The following is a 24,194-nucleotide window of genomic DNA, read 5'->3' on the forward strand; positions in this document are numbered from 1 at the left end:
CTATGTGCCGCAGATTAGATGATAATATAGAAACTTTCAGTATTATTTTCACGAATTCATTTGTAAACCTGTGAATATTTCCAACAGAATAGCTTTAAAAATTGGGGGAAAATTTTAAAGCTGATTTACATGGAAATGCAGACAACCTAGAACAGCAATAAATATAAACAAACAAATTCAGACAACTAACAATGATAGATATTAAGAAAATAGAAGGCCATAGAAATGTTTTTTAAATGTGATACTGGGGGGGCTGGCACCAGGCTGCCACATTGCAACAGGTCAGTCATGATGACACTGAAGACATTTCAGTGTTGGGTGCGGAAGTAACAACTAACGAAACAAAAAGCCAAAACCATACGCCCAGCGGCCGCACTTTTCGTCATCCTTCCAGTCAGTGCAGTTATGGTCCATCTTGTTTGCAGGTCGGTCAGCAGCAGCTTTACAGCTTGATGGTGGCAATTGTCATGTGACTTTAGGGTAGTGATGAATGTCACAGGTAGACTGGTGCTGGGTCTACGGTGTTGGAATCACATGATGAAGATGGAAAGAGCCCTTGGGTGTTTGAGTCCAGAAAGGCATCATCTCAGGACAAAACCGTCTCAGAGGCTGAATCCAATCTTTTGGTGGGCACCTGATGCCTGTCCAGTGCTGCAGGCCATATTTGTCTTTAGCGGCCTCTTCTCCTTTAGGGTAACGTGGTTATCACGGGTGTGGTGCTACAAGGTGGCAACCTATACGGCTACATCGGGTATCAAGTAGGCAAAAGAGAGAATGTAAGCAGCATGGCTCCCTCATACTCAGAAAGCTGTTTTTAAGACAAAACACTGAAGATGATCAGACTTTGTGAACAGAGAGAGAAAGCGTATGTGCATTGTTACACTGGGGAACAACCAAAGAGATTCTTGGCTCTGAACATTGTAGACCTCAGTCCACGCTACAACAGGAATGTTGGCTTTTTCACTTAAAAACTTTACTTAAAGCAAAGTCGTTTTCATATTAAGGTTTCATATCCTTATCAGTAGTTGTGACTACAATGTACGCTGTCACTGCAAACACTGTCAATACTTCTTTTATGGTGTACATAAAATATGCACAGTCATGCCATGCCAATATATCCCAAACGAATGAAAGTGTGTTCATTTACACATATAATGAGACCTCTGTATTTTGATTCATAGAAGGATGTTCTTAGTCTACCTCAAGCTCTATGTGTTTACATATAATTTCTGTAGGTTATTTTCAGAAGTAAGTTTTGCTTCCACAGGAGTGAGCAGCTTGGCTTATGTACACATTAGAAATTATTAATTTTTAATGTATACTTCATGTTGAAATTTCTTAGACATATTCAAGAAAGTAAAAAACAGATTTGGGCTAGTGATAACTAGTTTCTAAAATGTTGTTTATTCGCAATAAATGACGTAAGTCGTTTACTTAAGTTTATGTAAATGGTTAGTTTGTGCTCAGGAAGTCGCAGAGATTGCTGCTGTTCTATTTATTGTATAGAAAGCATGGCCAGATTCACCTTTAAAATTCCTGGAAGCTCTTCAGTGGACCTTGAGCCAACACAATATGCCTTTCGTCATCAAAAGAGTATTATACTTATGTCATAATGAGAACAATAATTTACATGCTTGGTATAATACATGCCCAAGAGACATTTTATTTTATGGCCCTATTCTTTGTCTTGCCATAATGGGGATATTGTGAATCATAAATTTGTGTAATATTGATATTTCTTAAAGCAATAGATGTAACGGTAAACAAAACCATATAAAAACACAAAAAGATCTTCTACAAATAAAAAGGAGGCAAACAGCCTAGTTTTAAAATGGGCGAGGGACTTCAATGACACTTCATAGAGGAAGACCTTCCAATGGTGAAGTGTGAAATGGAAATGAGAATGCACTATCAGAACGGCGGCCGAATGGCAGGGCCACAGGTCATCAAGGGTGTAGCCCGGAACGCGCACGTGGCCGGGGGGGCGGGGCGGGGCGTTCCTAAATCGCCCTGGTAACACTGATCACCACGCAGCGCATGCGCTCTTTGTGACCCGGAGAGTGCACACAGGTGTGCCCCGGAAGACAAGCGTGTTCCGTCCGCTTCAGTCACGACATCCCAGGGTTCCACACAACCGCACGCCCCGGCCGAGCGGCGCCGGCACCGCCACCCACCCTGCCGGCGGCGAGTCCCGAGCGGCGCTGGCGCGGCGGGCGCGCGTCACGGACCCCGCCCAGAGCCCGGCGGGTCGGCGGGCAACGCCGCGGCGCGGGGGCAAGGCCGGGCCACCCCGCCTCCGCGGCCAAAGGCGGCCCCGCCGTGGGCACGCGGCGATCCCGCGTCTGTCCCACGTGAGGATCCGGGGCCGCACGGACGCTCGTGGCGCGCGCCGCACACGTGCGCATCCGGGCACCGGCCGCGCTCCTCGGACCCGTGCGCTTCTGCGGCGCGCGTGCTCCCCGGACGGTGCCGGTGTGATTGACAGGGGAAAGGCTTTCTCAGAATAGGAACCCGCGAAACGCCACGTCACGCGGAAGCGCAGTGTTGGAGGGGGAGGGGCGTTTCTCAAAGCAGATCCCGGGCAGCCCCGGGGCCGCGCGGCCACCGCGGGACGTGCGAGGCGCCCCCTGGCGGCGCCCCCCGGAGCTGCAGCGCGGCTGCGTCTTCCCCGGAGCCCAGGACCCGAGAGGACCCGAGGACCCGAGAGGACCCGAGGACCCGAGGACCCGAGAGGACCCGAGGACCCGAGGGGACCCGAGGGGACCCGAGAGGACCCGAGGACCCGAGGGGACCCGAGAGGACCCGAGAGGACCCGAGGACCCGAGAGGACCCGAGAGGACCCGAGGACCCGAGAGGACCCGAGGACCCGAGGGGACCCGAGAGGACCCGAGGACACCCGAGAGGACCCGAGGGGACCCGAGAGGACCCGAGGGGACCCGAGAGGACTCGAGGGGACCCGAGGACCCGAGGACCCGAGGACCCGAGGACCCGAGGACCCGAGGACCCGAGGACCCGGCGCCGAGCCCGAAGCACGCCGCGCGCCTGGCTGGAGCTGTTCAGCCATCGCCGCCGCGTGCGCCTGGCTTTGGGCAGCGATCCATGCCCTGCCCTCTTAGGACCGAGAGCCAGCCTTGCGGCGGCGCTCCCTACACTGACTCCGTTTCCCCTCTCTTCCTGCGCGGCCCTCCCGGCTGAGGACGGACCGGCGCGCACTGCGCATGCCCCCTGCGGGTCCGCGGGGCAGGGAGCAAAGCCCGGGCGTCTCTGAAGACTCTGCACCTTGCATTTCGCTTTCACACTTATCGCCCAGAAAGCCTGCTTTGATTTCCCCCCAACCTCCCAGCGCATTTACATTTTAAAAACAAAACCTCGGCGGGGCGCGGTGGCTCACGCCTGTAGTCCCAGCTACTCGGGAGCCTGAGGCAGAAGAATTGCTTGAACCCGGGACGCGGAGGTTGCAGTGAGCCGAGATGGCGCCACTGCGCTCCAGCCTGGCGACAGAGGGACTCCGTTATGAAAAAAAAAAAAAATCCCGTTCCAGAAAGAGGGGGAAGGACTTTCCAAGGAAAAATGTTCAGATCTATCAAGCTGACCTACTCAGTCTAATAAATGAAGCAAACTATTCCAAAGGGCAGAGGGCATCATGTCTCATTTATTCATGATAATAGCACATTGAAATACGCAAGAAAGGAGAAGAATAAAGAGCACAGGATGTACAAACAGTATTGCATTTTTGTTGTTGTTGTTCACTGATTGAATTGTAGAAAAACAGCAACAAAGACGTCCTGGACAGTTCTTGTTTACTGATATTTTACAACATCACTCAAGTAACAGTCTACTTCTATTACAAACAACTTGTATTTTTACTCATGCTCAAAAAATAAATAATATGGTAAGGAGTACAAAACGTTCCCCAAATAGCCAAACAGCAAATGTCTGCTGAGCTCCTACTCAGGCAGACGGCATACTGATTATCACTGGAACATTGGAGTCAACTGCCTGGCCTTTAACCCCTGTCCTCAGCCTACTAGCTGTGTGATCTTGGGGGAAGTGACTGAACATCTCTGTGCTTTTTTTTCTATATGCAAAATGGAAAAAATGTTGTGAGAGTTAAAATGAGTCGATCAGTGTAAAGCCTTCTTCTTGGCTCTGGCCCCTCTTATATTATCAACGTCTGATGATTATTTTTACTTATGTTCCTATTACTGTGTTAAGAAGGGAGGCACAGAAGAATTGTTTGTATCTGCAGCACATTTGGGCATGGTGGCCCATGCCTGTAATCTCAGCATTTTGGGAGGCTAAGGCGGGAGGATCACTTGAGGTCAGGAGTTCCAGACCAGCCTGGCCAACATGGTGAAACCCCATCTCTACTTAAAATTCAAAAATTAGTGAGGCGTGGTGGTGCATGCCCGTAATCCCAGCTACTCAGAGGCTGAGGCAGGAGAATCACTTGAACGCAGTAGGCGGAGGTTGCAGTGAGCCGAGATGACGCCACTGCACTCCAGCCTAGGCAACAGCCAGACTCAACTCACTCTTTGTGGAGCTTAGAGCTCAAACAGAATAGAAGTATTGTTCCTTCATTGCTTATAGAAATATATGCAGACGACATATTTCTATAAGCAATGAAGGAACAATAAATCATCATCTAATTGATATTTATTTATTTATTATACTTTAAGTTCTGGGGTACATGTGCAGAACATGCAGGTTTGTTACATAGGTATACACGTGCCATGGTGGTTTGCTGCATCCATCGCCCCGTCATCTACATTAGGTATTTCTCCTAATGCTATCCCTCCCCAATTCCCCCACCCCCTGCTATTCCTCCCCTAGCCCCCCAACCCCAAGGCCCCAGTGTGTGATTTTCCTCTCCCTGTGTCCGAGTGTTCTCATTCTAAGTGCTCAGATTTTGTTACAGAAAATTAGAGATTAGGGCAGAGTATGACAAAGGCTCATATTCCCCTGAAGCGTAAAGAAGTGGTAAAGGTGTTGGAGGTGGAAGAATTCAGGAGTGTCAGAGTCTTCATGAAAGAGGGGACCTTAGTGCGGCATGCGCACCTAAGTAAGAGAGACGTGCTGGGCAGAGGAGGATGAGAACGCCGGAAAGAGTCCTGGACAGCGGGAAGCCGGGCGAGTTCAGCACCTCACAGAGACAGGAAGCGGGCAATGCCAGGGAGGTGACAGCTCCACTGTTAAAAAACAATATTGCCATCAACAACTGCACTCTATTCCTCTTCATGCCTATCCAGAAAAAAGGAGGAGCACACCAGAGGAATACAAGCCCATGCCACCATGCCCAGCTAATTGTTTTGTATTTTTTTGTAGAGACAGGTATTTTGCACATTGCCCAGGCTGGTCTCAAACTCCTGGGCTCAAGTGATCTGCCTGCCTCGGCCTTTCAAAGTGCTGGAGTTACCGGCGTGGGCCACTGTGCCTGGCATATCAAAGCTATCTGACAATATTAAAGAAACAGTTATCACCCTTACATAATTCTATGGAGAGCAGTTATAAATATAAAATATTTTCTAAGAACGTTTTGGGGGTGATCGAAATGTAAAATTCCCAGTGGATTCACTACGCTGTTGAGATTGCAATACTGACATGGTGTAAGACCGACTTTCTGAATGATTATGACAAACGAAGGCGTAAATGCCATTTTCGGTCTTTGGAAGAGGAAAACACATGGAATGAAGCGCACCTCCTGCTTCCCGCAAACGGAACGTCTCTGGCTTCTTGCCCCAGGGTCTTCAGGCTCCTACCCCACCGTTCCTTTCCACCTCTACTGTTTATTGGTATGTGTTACTCTCTCTTTTCCGTAAGAAAGGCGTAAATCTGGGGTGTTTTTTTCCAGATATTCCCCCCGAAAGCCACCTTTCCAAGCACAGAACCCCAGTGCCTAGGAGTTCAGCCGACCCGGCAGTAGGAGCGCGCTGGAAGGGCGGCCTGCGGAGCTCAGGAGCGCGGGAGGCACCTGCGCGGGGTGGAAACGGCCGGAGGAGGCGGACCGCGGCCGGCTCTCAGGGGGCGGCCCCGGAGACCCTCGATCCCAGGCTCCCCTCCCCCTCGGAGCTCCGCCCCCTTCCCGGCCTCAAACTCCGAGTCCATTCAAACCGCGCCTTCCTCGCCCTGCGCGATCTCAGGCGTGTAATTGGGGAAACTCCTCCCCGCGGGGACCGCCTCCGAGGCGCTGCCAGAGGACGGCCGCCGGCTGCCCCCGCCTCCCAGCGCGGACACGGCACCGCGCGCGCAGCCCCGGCCCCGGCAGCCGCGCCAGGGGGTCCCCGCGCCCCGCGCTCCAGCTACCCGGCTGCGCGCACCGGCGCCAGCGCGCGGGCGGAGGAGGGAGGCGCGCCGCGGTGTCCGGCGTCCCGGGTGCGTCCCGGGTGCGTCCCGGGGGCGCGGCCAGCGCCGGAGTAGAACCTGTCCCGCCCGCCGCGCCCGGCAGCCGCCTCGCAGGCGGGGGAAGGGGCCGGCGGGGACCGGGTCGGCGCGGGAGGAACCGCGCCCCGAGCTCCGGCGCACCATGGCCCCGAGGCTGCTGCTGCTCCTCTGCCTGCTCTCGGGCTCGCACGCGCGGTAAGTGAGCGGCGCGGGGGCCGCATCCCCGGAGGCCCCAAGCTGGGCAGGGGTGGGGGGCGCGCCCCGTCGGGGCGGGGAGGGGACGGGAGGTCGGCCCGCGCCTCACCTGTCCGGGCTCCCCGGACACGGCCGTCTGCGTTCTCCTCTGCAGCCGGAGTGTGGGGGCTCGGATGGGCTGTCTCCTGACGCTTTTAGGATCTAATGGTTTTAAACACCAGGATCAGCGGGCAGGGGCCATTTCTGGCTCCTTACCTACCCCTCCTTCCCGCCGCGGTTGTTTCACGGGGACACACACACACACACACACACACTTTGGCTGACATTCCGTCATTTCCATCACTCTGAAATTTCCAAGGACCCGGGACCCGTGGTTCCTAGCTGCCCAGTTTAGACCAGGTGGGAAAGAGCTAATGAATTGGAGGCAGGTGCGGGGATTGGGACCAGGTGGGCGGCAGAAGGCCCTGCTTGTCTGAGAGGACTCTCCTCCCAGGTCCTGCAAACACACACCTTCCAGATGAGCCACTTTCACACACGGGGACACACGCGCTGCCACCCCCATAAAGCACGCATGTTGAGATGGATAATCAGGCTTCTGCCTGGTAATGTGAGAAATTATCTCCCCATAAATTCCGCAGCCTTCCTCCCAGAACACCAGCCGGCTAATGGGAGCTTAGAATCACTCCGAAGAGATGAGGAGGGCGCATGAGGATAGGAGGACAGTGGGTCCCGAAGGGTTAACCCCTGTTGCTGTCAACACAGCTGGAGGTTCTGGGTTTAGTTTCTTTCGTTCTCTCTGACGAGATCTCTGGCTAGAGCTTGCAGACTGCCCTGTGATTGGAAAATCGGACCAGTGTGTGGCCCCTCCTTCTTTCCCCACCCTAAGAAGCTCAGCGTGCCTGCATACCCCAAACCCTCTTGTTTTGACGCTTCTCTGTTTCCTGGGTCTGGGAGCTGGAGAAACAGAGGGCATCCTTGCGGGCACAGCCTGGCCACCATCAGGAGGCAATGCCAGGACACCTTGCCTTTCCATTCAAATTTATGAACTACCAAGGGGCTAGGAAGACACATGAATAAGTCCTACCAAACACGAGGGGACCCCCAGTTCTCACTCCTGAGCTGCGCAGAGGTGCTTACCCTGAGGAAGGAAGCCCAGACCCTCCCCTTTCCACTCTCCTCTTTGCCGAGTTGAATGTGGAAGCCAACCTGTGACTCACAGGCAACTCTTTCAACGAGGCAGAGCACTCCTTGGGCCTTTCAGCTGAAGTTTCTTTCTGTGTCAGGAGACAGCTGGTGAAAAAATGGAAATATGCTTTCTGAGGTTGCCTCTTCCTGATTGTATCTCTGTCTAGAGGTGGAGAGGGAGGCAGACAGCACTGGGCGTAACGCTGAGGCCGGCAGTCACGTCTCTGCCACCTTTCTGTTGCCACCAACTCAAACGAGTGACCAGCTGTTCAGGGTTAGGTAATCAGCTGTTCAGATCTCTGAAATCTTAACATTCTAGAAGAAACCCTGCCTACTGTCCTCACTGCTGCATGTGCTTAGTAGAAAGATACCTTAGCCTCTGCCTTGAAACAGTCTGGTTTCTGGACATTCTCAAATATACAGAAAATCTCTTGGGATTCTTCATCTTTCCATTCTGCTAAGACAGACATAATGATTTTCATATGTTCTCTATTTGGGTTGGTTCCCTGGTTTCATAATAGGGCTTGCATATCAGTTTAAAAAATCCAAATTTTATTCTAACTTTATTTCTGTATGCCTCTTCTTTGAGAGTGTCTTTGTACTTTCAATGGGTTTTACAGACGTGAAATAATCTGATGTCCAGTGTCATCTTTCAAAACTGTTACGAATTCAGAGAGATTCTCATTTGCAGCCTGAGGGCCTTCCCGCTGTGGAAGTTCCTTGGATAAGGTCTGGCGGCTGTGCTTTGTGGTGATGGTTCAGGAGCTCCACAGAGGTGGGGATGCCTTAACTGATTTCTGAGGTTTAGGAACTCCTTTTAATGTTTAAAAATACTGCAGACTTTTTCTCTGTCCTCTGCTTTAAGTGAAGGTGTAAGACATGAAAATAACATCTGAGGGTTGAGTTGCTGTTTGACAATGACAATATATCTCTGATTTATTTTTAAGAGAAAGCTAATTGCAGTAATGGTGTTTAGGGTCCGACAATGCAAGTCACAGTGCTCATAGAAATTACATGTAACTCACTTAGAATTCAGGGAAAAGAGAATATCTCTATATTACCCACGTTCTAATGGGTCCCCTGAGATGAGAGTTCGTTTTCGTCAAAGCAGGAATTTTCCCCTGGGCCTGGCGGTATGCACTAGCACTGTGAGGGTTCTGCTTCATTTTCAGGATTTGAGGGAGAAGGGCGCTCACAGCCCAGGGACCCAGAGCATCTCGGCCTCACTCGCCCACTGCCCGCCCAGCCAGGCCACACAGCTGCGGTCCTGATATGCCTCCCGAAGGGGTGGGAGAGAACGCGCCTGCTTTCTTTTTCCTGGTCGACTTCGCTGCCACCTGTCCCGGCCTTTAAGAAGGAAGCTCTTGCAATTTCAGGAAAACCCTCTCATCACCACTAGAGGGAGAATTAGGCTTATTAGAATACCTGTTTTTGAAGTAGCTGGAAGTAATTTTACAAAACAAAGGCTGCGTATATAGAGAACGCTGAAAAGCTGATGACTGTGCTTGGTTTGCACGTATGTGATTATCGGGGCCGTAGACGGTAACAGCGTGGAGACTGTGGCCTGGCTCTGAGCGGGTCAGAGAGAGAGGGGAAGAGAAGGGGAGGGGAGAGGGAAAGGGGGGGACAGCAGAGGGAGGGAGGAAGGCACCGGGGCGGAGTCACCAACTGTCCTGAGCATGGAGAGCCTGATTGTGCCCAGATGAGATGCTGGCTTCTCCCCATTGCCCCAGGTACCCCTGCGCCGTCCCGTGGGCAGTGCTTGATTCCCAGCTATCTAAATGCTTCAACCTGCTCTTTAAGTTTTCAGAAATGTTTGCGGGATGATAAATTAACATTTCTGGTAATACTCCTGATGACATAAAATATTTTATTTTTTAAATTTATTATTATTATTGGAGATGGGGTCTCACTGTGCTGCCCAGGCTGGAGTGCCGTGGCACCATCTCAGCTCACTGCAACCTTTGCCTCCTGGGTTCTCCTGCCTCATTCTTCTGCCTTAGCCCCCCAAGTAGCCAGGACTACAGGCAGGTACCACCACGCCTGGCTAATTTTTTGTATTTTTAGTAGAGATGGGGTTTCACCATGCTGGCCAGGCTGGTCTTGAACTCCTGACCTCAGGTGATCCACCTGCCTCAGCCTCCCAAAGCGTTGGGATTACAGGAGTAAGCCACCATGCCCGGCTGGATGACATAAAATATTTTAGAGTAACATTTAAAATCTTGTAGTATGAGTTGTAAATGTTCACTTTTATCAATAATGAAATGCAGCATATTCCTTACTGAATATGTGTCCCACATTTAAAAATTCTATTGATCGTGAATATTCAATGTGCATAAAAACAGCAATCTATCATTTCTATGGATGATTTAATTTAACCTTCTAACCAATAGGTACTAAAGAAATAGAATTACAGTTTAAGATCAGCTTAGGAAAAAGGTAAGTGGGAAGGTATTCTGTGAGACAGATGCCGTATACTCATTGTCGTGATCTCCGGTTTATTGTCTATCCAGATTTAGACCTTCTGGCCAGCCCTCTAGTCTATGTTATGGCTAGTTAACACAGTTTAAAAGACTCGTGTTTATATTACATAAGTATTCATGTGCATGTATATGAAGACCTAAATTAAGTGGAAAGAACGTGAAAGCTTTTATTCTTTTAATTCTTGTTAATTATCGATAATAAAAACAATTCTCAGAATTCAGTTCAAGAAACTTACATCCCGGAGCGCGCGTGTCCGGACGTGACACTGGCGTCTGGTTCCCGTCTGGGAAGCTAAACAGAAAGGGGCTCATTTCCAGCCAGGACAAATCTGCCTCCGTGCCATTTTCAATTCTTTTTATTATTCTCTTCTGTGAAGAAAAAGTCATTAAGGCATGCACACTGACAAACTCGAAAGGAAAAGGTTGGTTTGCTTCACATGTTTCCTTGCTGGGGTCCGTGGTAGTCTGCCTGGCAATGCTGCTTTAAGGCAGAAAGAGACAGCTCTCCAATCCCAAATAACTGTGGTGGTGAGATGGCCTCACTCATTGCGAAAACCAGCTTGTCCAGTCAAGTGTGTGTCAATTATAAACCAAAATTGTTTCAAAAACCCAAAACTGCAGAACCAAAACAAAGGAAACGCAGCCGGTCATCCTGCGGCCTCTCCTTTCAGGCACTCCTGTTGGTGAGTGTCACCCAGGAGAGGAGGTTGTGCAGCTCCTCCCCGCACAAAGCAAGCTCAGAGATGGCCAGGCGTCTACTGGGACTCATTTACTGAGAAGCCAGAATGTTGAAGTCCTGTTAGAAAGCTGAGCTCTTCATGTCAGTGTTAGCCTGCCGTGCAGGAGATGAATCCGTTTGTGTTGACCGAGGCGAGGCGTGTCAGATGGCCTCCGCCAGCCACCAGCGGACGTCTCTGCCCTGGCCTCCCACCTGCCGGCAAAGCAGACCCTCTCATAATGCCCGAGAGCCCAGACCCCCGTTCCCGCCTCCAAGCACAGAGTCAGACTCATCTATTTTGAATGAGTTCACTTGGCAAAAGCTAATCTCACCTTCAACTAAAATGAGGTCTTGGGGATAAGGGGTGGAAGCAACATGACACAGTCGCCATATGGAAAACCACTGGGAGGTTTGTGCCTTGACCTTCAGAGGCTCTCGGGGTGTGTCCACGTGTGGCGTGGGCTTCAGAGGCTCTCGGGGTGCGTCCACGTGTGGCGTGGGCTTCAGAGGCTCTCGGGGTGCGTCCGCGTGTGGCGTGGGCTTCAGAGGCTTTCATGATGTGTGCAGGAGGGCTATTGGCCCTCTGATATTGTTTACCTGTCATGTTGTCTGCAGTTTAACTGGGATGGGGGATGGTCTTCTGGCATTTAATAAAAACATACCATGTTAACAGTAGTAGCATTCTTCTTATGGAATTATTCCTGTTTTGTGTTTCTTTTTTAAACATTTTTTCGCAGTTTCCTGTGTAGTTGGGCTGTGGGTACGGAAGGCTTTCCACCCATTTCGTGGTAGCTGGATAGGACCAACTTAAGGCTCTTCCTAGAGCTGTGGCTGCAACTTACGTGCCGCATTTTGTGCTGTCACTGCAGGTCCAGGAAGGTGGAAGAGGATGAATATGAAGATTCATCATCAAACCAAAAGTGGGTCTTGGCCCCAAAATCCCAAGACACCGACGTGACTCTGATTCTCAACAAGTTGCTAAGAGAATATGATAAGAAGCTGAGGCCGGATATTGGAAGTGAGTGTTGTTTCTTGTTACTCCACTAGAAAAATACGCTGTAATGATATGTTTCAACATTTTTATTTTTGAGTAATTGTAAATGCTTAGAATATTGCAAAGATAGTGCACAACGGTCTCCTGTACTTGGTACACAGTTGGTAACTGTAGTGTGATACCAAACCAGGAAATTAACATTGGTGCCACCCAGGAGCACAGGGGTGTGTCATTTTATCCCATGGAGCTTACGTGACGACCCCTGCAGTCAACACACAGAACGCCCTCATCAACCCAAAGTGGATCTTGTGTCCCCTCTTGCTGTCCCTTTACGGTCACATCTGCCTTCTTCGCCCCAGATTTCTAACCGTTGTCAGTCTCTAATTTGTTTTTCATTTCTGGTGGTTTCTTTTTTTTTTTTTTTTTGGTCATTTTGAGACTGTTACGTATATGGAATCACTGATCTTTTGAGACTGGCTCGTCTTTATTCAGCAAAATGATTTTGAGATTCAAGTTGCTAGATGTGTCAGTAGTTCTCTTACTGCCGCATAGGTGTTCATGGTATACGTTTTTGTCTGTCGCAAACAAAATGACTAAGCACATTTGTATACAGGGTTCTGCGTGGGCATAAGATTGTATTTTCTGGGATAAATGCCCAGGAGTGTGATTGCCGGGTTTTGTATGATGGATGTATGTTTAATTGCTTAAGGAACCATTAAACCAAAGTGGCTACACTATTCTTTGTTTCCACCAGCAATATCTGAGAGATTCCGTTTCTTTGTGCTCTCACCAGCAATAGGTATTTTCACTACTTTTTATTTTAGCTGCACTAATAGATGTGTATTTAATAGGTTCATATCTCGTTGTCTTAATTTGCATTTCCCTAATTTTTAGTGATACTGAACTCCTCTTTTATTTATTTATTTATTTACCATCAGTGTGTCTTTCCCATTGAATTGTCTCTTCATGTTATTTGCCCTTTTAAAAATTGGATTATTTGGTCTTATTTCTATTTTTTTTACTGCTGAATGTTGAGCGTTCTCTATGTATTCTAGGTGTGATCCTTTCTGCCAAATCTTAGATTGCTTTTCATCTTTTCAATGGCATTTTTCACAGAGGAAAAATTTTCAATACTGATGAAATCCAATTGATTGATTTTTCTTTTATGGAGCATGCTTTTAGAGTATTGTCTAAGAATTCTTCATGAAGCCCTAGATCTTGAAGATTTTCTCCTTTGTGTTCTTCTGAAAGTTTTATAATTTCATCGTTTACATTTTATCTGTTTTAATTTTTATATAAAATCAAGATGTAAGACTTAAATCTAATTTCTTTTCCCCCACCCTCCATGGATGCCCAGTTACTCCGGCACCGTTTGTTGGACGGACCATCCTTCCTTGACTGAATTGCTTTTATGAAGTTGTCAAAAATCAGCTGACTTGACTGGTGTGGGTTATTTCTGGTTCTGCTTCGCTCTGTTTTGTCTGTGTGTCTGTCACTCTGTCAATACCCACAGTTTTTATTGCCGTAACTGTATAATAAGTCTTCAAATTGGATCAACTAATTCAACCTCTTTATTCCTCCTTTTCAACATTAACTCATCTTAATTTCTTGTAGTTCATTTGCTTTTCTATATACATTTTAGAATAATTTTGTCTGTAACTACAGAAAAATCCCGCTGGGATTTGGTAGGAGTTTAAGTGTCTACATCAATCTGGAAAGAGCTGGCATCTTGACTGTGCTGCCTCTTCCAATCCGTGCCTATAATAGGTCTCTTCATTATTTAGATCTTCTTTACATTCTCATGTCAGTGGTTTCTAGTTTTCAAGGACATGTCCTGAATGTATTTTGTTAGATTTATGACAACGTATTTTATTTTTTGGAGTGATTGTCAATGGTACAGTATTTTTGCATTTCATTTTGCCTGTGTTAATTGCTAGTACACATAAATACAATTGATTTTGTTATGTCGATGTGTTATCTGACGTGCCGAACGTATTAGTTATAGAAGTTTGGGTTTTTTGTTTTTTGTTTTTGTAGGTTCTTTGGCATTTTCTATGTATACCATCATGTCATCTGCAAATAAGGAGAGTGTTCATTCCTGCTGTCCAGTCTGCGTATCTTTTGTTGACTGTTTCGTGCCTGTTGCGCTGGCTAGAACTCCCAGCACCATGTAGAATAGCAGTGGTGTGAATGGGCATCTCTGCCTCGTTTCAGATCTTAGGGGCAAAGCCTTCAGTCTTTCCCCAAAAAGTGCGATGTTAGCTGGAGGTATTTTGCACATGTTCTTTATCTAGTTGAGGAAGTTCTCTCTATTCCTAGTTTTCTGATACATTAAAGGAAAAGTTTCATGAGACTTAAAAAAACAAACAAACCATGAATGGGCATTGAATTTCTCCAAATACTTCCTTTTTACTGCATCAGTTGATAGGATCATATGATTGTTTTCTTTAGTCTGTCAATATGGTAGATCATGTTAATTGATTTTCAAATATTGAATTAGTATTGCATCCCTGGAGTAAATCCCACTTAGTCATGGTGTTTAACAATAGTCCTTTAAAACCTCCTTTTGTATAGTGCTGAATTCTATTTGCTAATATTTCGTTAAGGATACTGCATGTCAATTTTTAAAGGACTACTTCTGTCACCATCTTGGGTAATATGAGCTTTATACAATGGGTTGGGAAGCACTCCCTCATCTTCTGTTTTCTGGAAGAGACGATACAGGGTTTGTGTTAAGTCTTCTTTAAGTGTTTGAAAGAATTCTCTAGTGATACTCTCTGGGACGGGAGATTTCTTTTCTGGGAGTTTTTTCATTTTCCTAATAAGTCTATCCAAATGATCCCTTTCATATTAAAGTTGTGGTAGCTTTTTCAAGAAATTGGTCCGTTTCTTTTAAGTTGTCAAATTCATGTGTTTAGCGTTGTCCATGGTGTTCCCTCGTAATCGTTTTGCTGTCTGTAGGACCGATCCGAACAGCCCTGGTTCGTTTCTGACGTCGGTAACTTGTGTTGTCTTCCGTTTTACGTCAGTCCTGCTAGAGGTTTGTTTTATTGAACTTTTTGAAGAACCAACTTTTTGTTTGACAGTTTTTCTCTGTTATTTTTGTTCTCAATTACATCAGTTTTGCTTTTATCCTTATTTCCTTTATTTTTCTTGCTTTGGGCTTATTTTGGTTTTCTTCTTTTTGAAGTAGAACTTAGATTCTTTTCTTATGTAAACAACTTTTCCTTTCTGTACTTCTTTAACTTCATCCCATGAAATTTGGTTTGTTATATTTTCATTTTAATTCAGTTCAATGTATTTTTTTATTTCCCGTGAGATTTTTTTCTTTAACTCATGAATTATTTAGAAGTCTGTTTTGTAAAGGAACAGCACACACTGGGGCTTCTCTGAGGGTGGAGGGTGGGAGGAGGGAGAGGATCAGGAAAAATAACTAATGAGTACTAGGCTAATTACCTGGGCGCTGAAGTGATCTGCACAACAAAGTCCATGATGTGAGTTTGTATAAGAAACCTAGGCATGTACCCCTGAAGTTAAAAGTTTTTTTTTTTTTTTTTTTTTTAAATCTTGATCTCATAGAGAACTTTCATCTGAACAAGGACATGATTTTTCAACTGAGAAACACTACCAAAGTTTACTCTTAAAGAGGGAGATTAACCATTGTGTTTTAGGTTTTGAAATGGAATTGTTTCCAAATTTTGGCTTTTGTGAATAAAACTGCTGTGAACATTTCTGCACAAAAAAAAAAAAGAGAAGTGTGTTTTTAGTTTCCAAGTACTTGGACATTTTCCTATTATATGTTATGGATTTCTAGCCTGATTCTACCATGATCAGAGAATATACTCTATATGAGTTTAATTCTGTGTTTAAATGTGTTAATGTTTGATTTACCACCCAGGATATGGTCTGTCTTGGCAAATGCTCCACGTCACTTGAAAAGAGTGTGTATCCTGCTGTCAGTGGATGGACCGGATCCTGTTGTCTGATAGTGTTGTTCAGTTCTGTATCATTGCCTCCTTTCTGTCTAGTTTCCTATTGCTGATTTGGATAGATTGACAATCGATAGATTAAAAAATAGATTCTGACCCAAGAGAAGGGTGGAATATTTGGCCAGAAGGGAAGTGACGCGTAAGTTGCGGGTAGAGGTGCGCACTGGGCTTGTGGTGGCGGTAAGGGAAAGCGGGGATCGCAGCAGGTGCGCCGTGGGCAGGATGTGTCGGACCGTGGCTTGGGTCTCCTCCTCCAGCACTCACACTGCCCAGGCACACTGTCCCTCCATTTGTCCAAGCCCAGGACTCCAGAATGTCTGTAGCAGGGCCTAGAACTATGCTGCTTCCAACAGAACTTCAAAGTCCACGTGTGGCGTGTGGGAGACGTCGAAGATGCGTGTCTAGTGCAGTGCTGGAGAAGTCACAGCATCTTTCATGCCTCAGTTGCCTCCTGTGCAGTGAAGGAGAAGGACCAAAATTACTCTTAAGTCTCCTTCCAGCTTTAAAATATTTCTTCAGTGAGTGATATATCTAAGTTCACAGATTGAATTGTCACCACGGGTTTTGCCTCCTAATTATATAGAAAGTCTGTCCAGTGTGAAGAGTGTGCATTTACATGGAAAGGGATGCTTTAGCACATGATACTGATTTCCTCCTGGATTGTCAGACACTGTTCAGCCAGACGCAGAGATGCGCTAAGGCCAGCTGAAAGTTCTTGTATCCTGCGGTGGGCCACGGTGAAGCACCTTCCTCCTGGTGTCACTGGGCACCACATGGGTCCTCCCAGGCAGAAAATTGCACGTGGGGAGACAGTGGGTGAGCTCGGCTTCCACCCAGAGCTCTCTGGCTCTATGGCAAGATGCACTGCAAAGATTGCACTCTTCGTAGAAAACTCCAGGCAAGCCTCTTCAGAAATACTCTTTGCACTCCCACAATGCAGCACTTGCAAGAAGATACACTGTAGCAGGCAGGCATGGTTCACAGTCCTAGAGATTTTATTTTTTCATTGTGTACACAAGGAATCGTGAATTTCCCAAATAAAAAGACATACACCAAGAACAAGTGTTCATTTCAAAGAAGGCTACTCCTCTAAAGCATCCTGTTACTTGGTCCTCATAAGTCATCATCACACATGAGAACATGCTTTCTGCTTTGTGAGTGGAAAGATTGTTTTGTTTTGTTTTTTGGTGGGGTTTTGCTCTGTTGCCCAGGCTGGAGTACAGTGGCGTGATCTCAGCTCACTGCAGCCTCCTCCTCCCCAGTGCAAACAATTCTCCTGCCTCAACCTCCCGAGCACCTGGAGTAATAGGCACCTGCCACCACGCACAGCTGACTTTGCATTTTCAGTGGAGACGGGGTTGAACTGTGTTAGCCAGGATGGCCTTGATCTCCTGACCTCGTGATCAGCCCCCCAAAGTGCTGGGATTACAGGTGTGAGCCTCTGTGCCCGGCCAGAAAGATTTTTAACAAACAACTAAGCATAAAGTCATGAGGCAGGATGCTGCTCTTTGGTTTCATGACTTTAATGTTCCACCATGAACATTGTCTGGTCCTTGGGGAAGCAGAGGGGCCCGATGAAAGCACCCGTAGTGATGACTGGGACAAATCACGACTTGTCTTCCTGTCTCATTTAAATGCTGAATCACATCTCATTGCCAGAACCCAGCAACTTGACGATATTCAGTCAGAGAACAGAGTCATTGCCCAGGAACAGCTCTCCTGATAAGAGATACTGAATTAGAAACCATTTTCCTTCATGGCTCAGAAGGGCTCTGCTTTAAAAGAGAACTCCCTGTACGCATCTGAATTCCTTTTCTCGTGACTTATTGTTTCAGGTCTAGCCAGTTTCATCTGCTATAACCATCAGCCCTCCTCATCCCTCATCAAGGTGCCGTGTACTTAGTGTACCTAACATGCTGTATATGGATTTACGTTAGCTTGTGGGAGGGGCCGGCTCATTGCTCACCTCCCTTACATCCTCCTCCCTGGCTCAGCTTGGGAGCCCCGGGGAGGCTCTCTGCACTTGCTTTATTCTGGTCTCAAGAGAGAAGGAAGAGCACTCTCCAGACAGCACTTAGGAGTAAATTAGGGCATGCTCCCACTTTGGTCTCAATTCACCTGTTTAATTGGAAACTCTTGAAAGTTGCACTTTGCTTCTTGGATTAAAGGCCAAGCCCCTTAAAGTGACATAAAGATGGAAGGCTGAGGCAGGAAGGTTACTTGAACCCAGGAGTTCATACAGACCTTAGTCTCTACAAAAATAAAAGGAAGTAGCCAGGCGTGGTGGCACATGCCTGTGGTCCCAGCTACTTGGGAGGCTGAGGCGGGAGGATGGCTGGAGTCCGGGAGTTCAAGGCTGCAGTGAGCTGTGACTGCGCCACTGCACTCCAGCCTGGGAGATGGTGCAAGAACCTGTTTCTAAAAAGAAAATAATTTAAAAAAGACATAAAGAGGCAAGCCTCAAGCTATGATCTCGTTTCTTTGCTGTTTCTCCCATGCCATTTCCTGACTCTGTGAATCACACGCCCTGTGTTTCAGGGACACCGGACCCCATGCAGGGAGCCCTCCCTCAGTTCACCTCCCTACTCCTCCTCCCCACTGTGGTGGGTTAGTTTCCTCTGGCATCAGTTTTTTGTCTTTAAAATGAGGATAATCCATTTCGAAGGACTGTCTTGAGGATGAGGTGATGTGGTGTGACCCGAGCAGTTTCTGCAGCGTTGTGTACTTTGCACAGCTGAGGACTGGTCTCTTCTCATCCCAGTTCCTAACTACAGAGGCATCATGCACTTTGGCGTCTCCCGGCATACCTGGTCCAACTGCAGCACAGAGATCCATCAGCAGGAAACAATTGTGTGTTACTGTTGTTTTTAACAACAGAAAGATGGGATTTAATACACTCATTCGTTCATGTGGCATGGAAGTAATGCGTCTGCATGGAATCCGCTAATTAGTTTTCATAATACAAATTGCGATCATTATGTTTTAAAAATAATGACTTCTCTCCTGGACATTATTTCCTCTCAACTAACTTCTAAGTTATGGATGTATCTGTTCGAGTTCCCCTTCTTCTCCATCATTTCAAGTAATGCTTCAGCCCTGTCTTAGCTGGTTCAGGGTGATGCAGGGTGTCATTTATCTTGGAACAGATCTTGTCATGTGAGCTGGGAAAGACTAGAAGAGGGTAAACCTTTTAATAAGAAAATTGCAAAAAGGAAGAGAAATGACCTAAGTGAATTTGACTTCCTTCAGGGTTTCAAGAAACTTGAATCACTCTCCTGAAAACATGATTGGAGATACAGACTCCCTCCCCAATATGTGGGCAATCAATCTGTGCCAAATACAGTCATGTTGGGAAAAATACAAGGTCACATGTTGGCTTTTAAAGGTGAATGGACAATCTGTGAAGTCCTGAGCAATGCATAGAAATGACCGATGGGTTCACTGAATCCAGGCAAAACAGCTGAGTAATCTTCTCTTGACTATATCCATGGCTAGAGGATGCCTTCGGGTGTTTGCATATCTGAACTTCTGTTCCGGGCTGTTCTAAAATGTATTTTCCCAGTTCAGTTTAAACCTCTGCTAAATATGGAATAAGAATATTCAGTATGTGCTGAAGCTGCTTGCCTGGTGAGGCGGGTTACAGCTGCAGCCCATGGCAGGATGCCCTGGCCTCCTCCTCTGCCAGGGCTGCCCAGACGCCCTACCTGGGCAGGAGCACTGCAGGAAGGTGCGACCAGGGCTTCCTTTCTCCAGCTTTCCAGGCTGGACATGACACTGGGCACCGACTCAGGACGGTTGAGATGACGCAGACAGCTCCCTGCTGGGCAGTGCGAGCGGAGTCCCTGCCCATTCCTGGATGAGGACGGGGAGCAGAAGGTGCCTGGATCGTGGCGCTGCGTCCCCCAAATAGGGCAGGGGTTAGTTCTGTTGCGGGTACTAGGCTTTAAAACAACTAAAAGTAGTAAGATGTGGGCCTTGAAGTATAATTTGTAAACGGGCCTTTTTGTGCAGCTCCTTGATGTCTGTCGGTGAAAAATTATAAGCACAGTTGAGTTGCCATAGAACTCGAGGCTGGAACCTAAAGCAGCACTGGTCATGCATGGGCCACCTCCAAAGGACTGGGTACGCCAGTGGAAAGCAGGCAAAGCCCACACCTGCATTCTTCTGAGCTGGTCTTGGAGTACATGGAATAACCTCGCCATGTCCTGCCACGGGGTTTTGGGAGATGATGTTAGAACGCCCTGTTTGAGAGAATTTTGAAATGTGTGAAGGGCCGTACAAAGAGCCAGGTGTATGATTAAGATATTATGATGGATAATGGAGGCATGCAACAGTCATTCATCCTGATCGTTTCCATATTTTAAGAAAAATAGGAGACACGATGTTTTAACCCAAAGGAGTAAGGTATAAACGCCACAGTGTAGGTGCTTGTACATTGAAGGAAGTGGGAGTTGGAGGTAGAGTGTGGGATATTTTGGGGTCCCTCAATCCACTGTGTCCGGATGACTCACCATCTAAGTGGCCCAGGCTGGTGGCTGCCTGCTGGACCACCCCTCTGACTCGCTGAGTCAAACCAGCCTTTCCCTTCTCCATGCACCTCTGGCAACCATGTCAGCTGTTCATGTAGCTCAGCCTGGCCAGTCCCCACCTGAAATCCACAGCTCACCATGCAGACGAGTGACTTGTCATTTACCAGCAATTACTGTATATCCAGAAAATAATTCAAATGTATTCACTCCACTCTTGGAACAGATGTAGGAGGAGAGGAAACAGACATTCTTAATTGCTGTGCTTGAAGTGAACGCTATTACTGTAGAGTTAGTTAGCTGATTCTCTCAAAAAGTTAATTCACATGCATAAAGGAGGTGGAGAATAAATTTTGTAGAGAAATTATACCTGTCATCTCCAGGAGAGACTAACTACACATCCAGAGGCCGCCGGCTGAAGACCTCAGCTTAACATGTTGGCGGCTGACATTTCCCCGCCTCTTCACCACCACCTTGGGCAGGGGACCCTTCACACACACCTGAGCACCTAGAATTGCCCCATGCTGCTCCTGTCGAGGTCGCGTTCCACGTGAGACGGTGCTGTGTTGGCGCCCACCCATGCACTTCACAGCTCATTAAAAATATGTGCTGGATTTTCAAAAACAGAGAATATATAATGAGGTTTCAGCATATAAGTATTTTATTTTTTCTTCGATACTGTTTGGTAAATAACTCAGGTGACATGCCCTGAGGTATACTCTAGTGACTGGTCTTGATTTGAATATTCAGCTCAGTTCATAGAATAACAAATGATCTGTTTCTTATGTTTATTCATCACTGCTCCAGGAATTGAGCAACGTGGATTAGAGAGTGTTTGAGGCAGAAAAGGTCTGGACTCACATAATGAGTTCTCCCACCAGTTACCAGCAGATTTCACAGAGAGCCAGAGACAGCCTCACTGGCCTGTGGGTTTCTGTCTGTAGACGAGCTAATTAAACCCATATCCAAGCCCTGCTGTAAGAATTACAGGTAATAGTACCTGGCCCATCAATCATGAGGTGTCAGGGGGCGGCAGGTGCCTTCCATGCCTCCCAGCCCCACACACTGCTTCGACTGTTATTTCGGGATGGTTTGTGAGTACAGGAATAGAGCCCTTAGAAAACTTCACTGTCGCAAACACTTCAGCGGTCTGCATTTTATCAGTCTGTAATTACATCCGTATCCAAGATGTCTTACAGATCCTCTTATAGAGCATTGTTGTGCCTGTACGGATCAGATTGTTCTCATAATCCACATTTCAAGGACTGACATGATACAGAGGTCATAATTTCTTAGGATATCATAGTTTGAAGGGATTCTGAAGGACACCTTGTCCACCAGTTTACAAACCTGGCATTGCGTCAGAGCCACCTGAGGAGCTAGAAGTCACAGCCCAACTCCAAGGATTACTGAATCGGAATAGTTCTGCTTTTTGTTTTCTAGTTCCTTGATTTCCACTTTGATACACCATTCTTCTGCCTACTTTCTGTTTCATGTGTTATTTTTCTGGTTTCTAAGTGGAAGGTGAAGGCATTGCTTTGAGGTGTTCTTTTCTAATTTTCAGATTTAGTGTCGTTAATTTCCTCTAGTGTATTAGTTTATTAGCATCCCATAGATTTCAGTGTTTTAATTTCACTTACATTCAATACAAACTAGCCCATAATTTTCTTTTTGATTTCTTCTTTGACCAATGGAGTATTTAGATGTGTGGTAATTATTTTTCAAATATTTGAGGTTATTCCAGATATCATTCAGTTATTGAATTCTTATTTAATTACACTGTGCTCAAAGAACATACTCTGAGTAACATAAATCCTTTTAAGCTTATTGAGAGTTGTTTAATGGCACAGAATATGGTCTCTCATGCTGTGTACCTGGAAAGAATGTATATTCCACTGTTGTTAGATGGAGTGTTTCATAAATTAGACAAATTAGGTGAAGTTCATTTATACTTTTGTTAAAGTCTTCTTGTTGCTTTTCTATTTTTATTAATTATTGAGAGTGAGACATTGATATTTCTAGCAATAACAGTGGGGGTATTTTTCTTTATTTCTTTCAGTGTTTGAGTCATGAATTTTGAAGCATTGTTACCAGGGGTAAATACATTCAGGATTTTTATGTTTTCTTAATCAGTTGACCCCTTATCATCATATAACAAAAGTCTTTATATCTGTCAATATTCTTTGCTTGAAATCTACTTTGTCAGATGTTAAGATAGCCCCTTCAGCTTTTGTTTGACTAGTGCTAGTGTGGTATATGTCTTTCATGCTATGTTTGTTTCAACCTATATTTATGTTTAAAATGTGTTTCTTGTAGATGACAGATAGGTGAATCTTGCTTTTTTTTAAAAAAAAAATCCAGTCTAACAACCTCTGCCTTTAAATTGGAGACGTTAGACCATTTATATTTACTGTCGCTATTGATGTAGTTGATTTCAGTTTATGATCTTTTTATTTTTCTGTTGATTCTGTCTCATTTTTGTTCCTTTCCCCTCTTTTTATGATTTTTTTCTTCATAGCCATAATTACAACTTTATATTGTTATTTTAGTGGTTGCATTAAAGATTTATAGTATTGTATACATTTTAACTTACCACAGTCTACCTTCAATTAATATTATACTCTTTCACACATAGTATAAAAACATTGTGGTAGAATGTGTTCATCAATTCCCTCCCAGACTCTATGCCATGATGGGCATTCATGTCACTTAAACATATGTTATCAGCCCGCATTACATTGTTATTCTTTTTGTTTAAATAGACATTACTTTTTAAAAAGTAATGTGTATATGTGATTACGGATGGTGTGTGTGTGTGTGTATGTTTGTGTGTGTGGTATGCGTATACACATATATGTTCGTGTTTGCATGTATGTATGTTTTTTCCCCCCATGTTATTGACATGTCTTGTGCTTTTCTTTCCTTTGTGTAGATTTGTATTTCCATCATTTTGTCATTTTATTTCTACCTATAGGATTTCTTCTAACTTTTCTTTTAATGTAAGACTGTTGGTGATGAGTTTTTTTAGCATTTGTATGGCTGAAAATATTTTTATTTTGCCTGTTTGAAAACATCTTTATTGAAATATAATTCATATACCATAAAATTCATCCAATTAAAGTGCACAATCCAGTAGTTTTCACAATATTGTGCAGCCATAATTTAGGTTTAGAACATCTTTACCTCTGCAAAAAGGAGAAAGCTACTCACTCAGGGCAGTCATCCCACATCATCCTTCCCACCCATCTTTGAGCCCTGGGCAAGCAATAATCTAATTTCTGTCACTATGACTTTGCCTGTAATGTACTTTTGATATAAATGGAACTATTAGAATATGTGACTGGTTTCTTTAATGTTTTCAACGTTTATCACTGCGATAGCATGTGTCAGTACTCCTTTCAGCTTATTCTCTTAAGTGCCAAATAATATTCTATTATATGGCTGTGTTTTGTTTGTCTCCTTATCAGTGAATACTGATAAGATTAAATAGGTATTTTGATTGTTTTTCAATAGTGGATATTCTGAATAATGATGCTATGAATATATGTATATAAGTTTTACATGGATCAATGTTTTTATTTTTCTTAGATATGCATGTAAGAGCGGAATTGCTGGATCATTTAGTTTTTGACTGATTTTATTTAAAATTTTTTATTTTTAATTTTTGTGGGTACATAGTAGGTGTTTATAGTTATGAGGTACATGAGATATGTTGGTACAGGC

General features: G+C 45.7%; 1 protein-coding gene and 1 pseudogene across 3 annotated transcripts in view; both read left to right on the top strand.

Moving 5' to 3' along the window:
• The first annotated feature begins 468 nt into the window (after positions 1-468).
• On the top strand, positions 469-850 carry LOC116537721 (annotated as a pseudogene).
• Positions 851-6,308: 5,458 nt separating this feature from the next.
• The window catches only part of GABRG3 (gamma-aminobutyric acid type A receptor subunit gamma3), a 484,848-nt gene continuing 466,962 nt past the window's right edge, over positions 6,309-24,194 (top strand). For all 3 annotated transcript variants that reach the window (XM_032259972.1, XM_032259974.1, XM_032259973.1), the window contains exons 1-2: positions 6,309-6,576; positions 11,832-11,980. In XM_032259972.1, the coding sequence (XP_032115863.1) occupies positions 6,524-6,576; positions 11,832-11,980 (202 nt within the window). In that variant the 5' untranslated portion in view covers positions 6,309-6,523. The remainder of the gene's footprint in view (positions 6,577-11,831; positions 11,981-24,194) is intronic.

This window comes from Sapajus apella, unplaced genomic scaffold (genome assembly GCF_009761245.1).
Source record: "Sapajus apella isolate SASKATOON/1434 unplaced genomic scaffold, GSC_monkey_1.0 scaffold113, whole genome shotgun sequence".
NCBI lineage: Eukaryota > Metazoa > Chordata > Mammalia > Primates > Cebidae > Sapajus > Sapajus apella.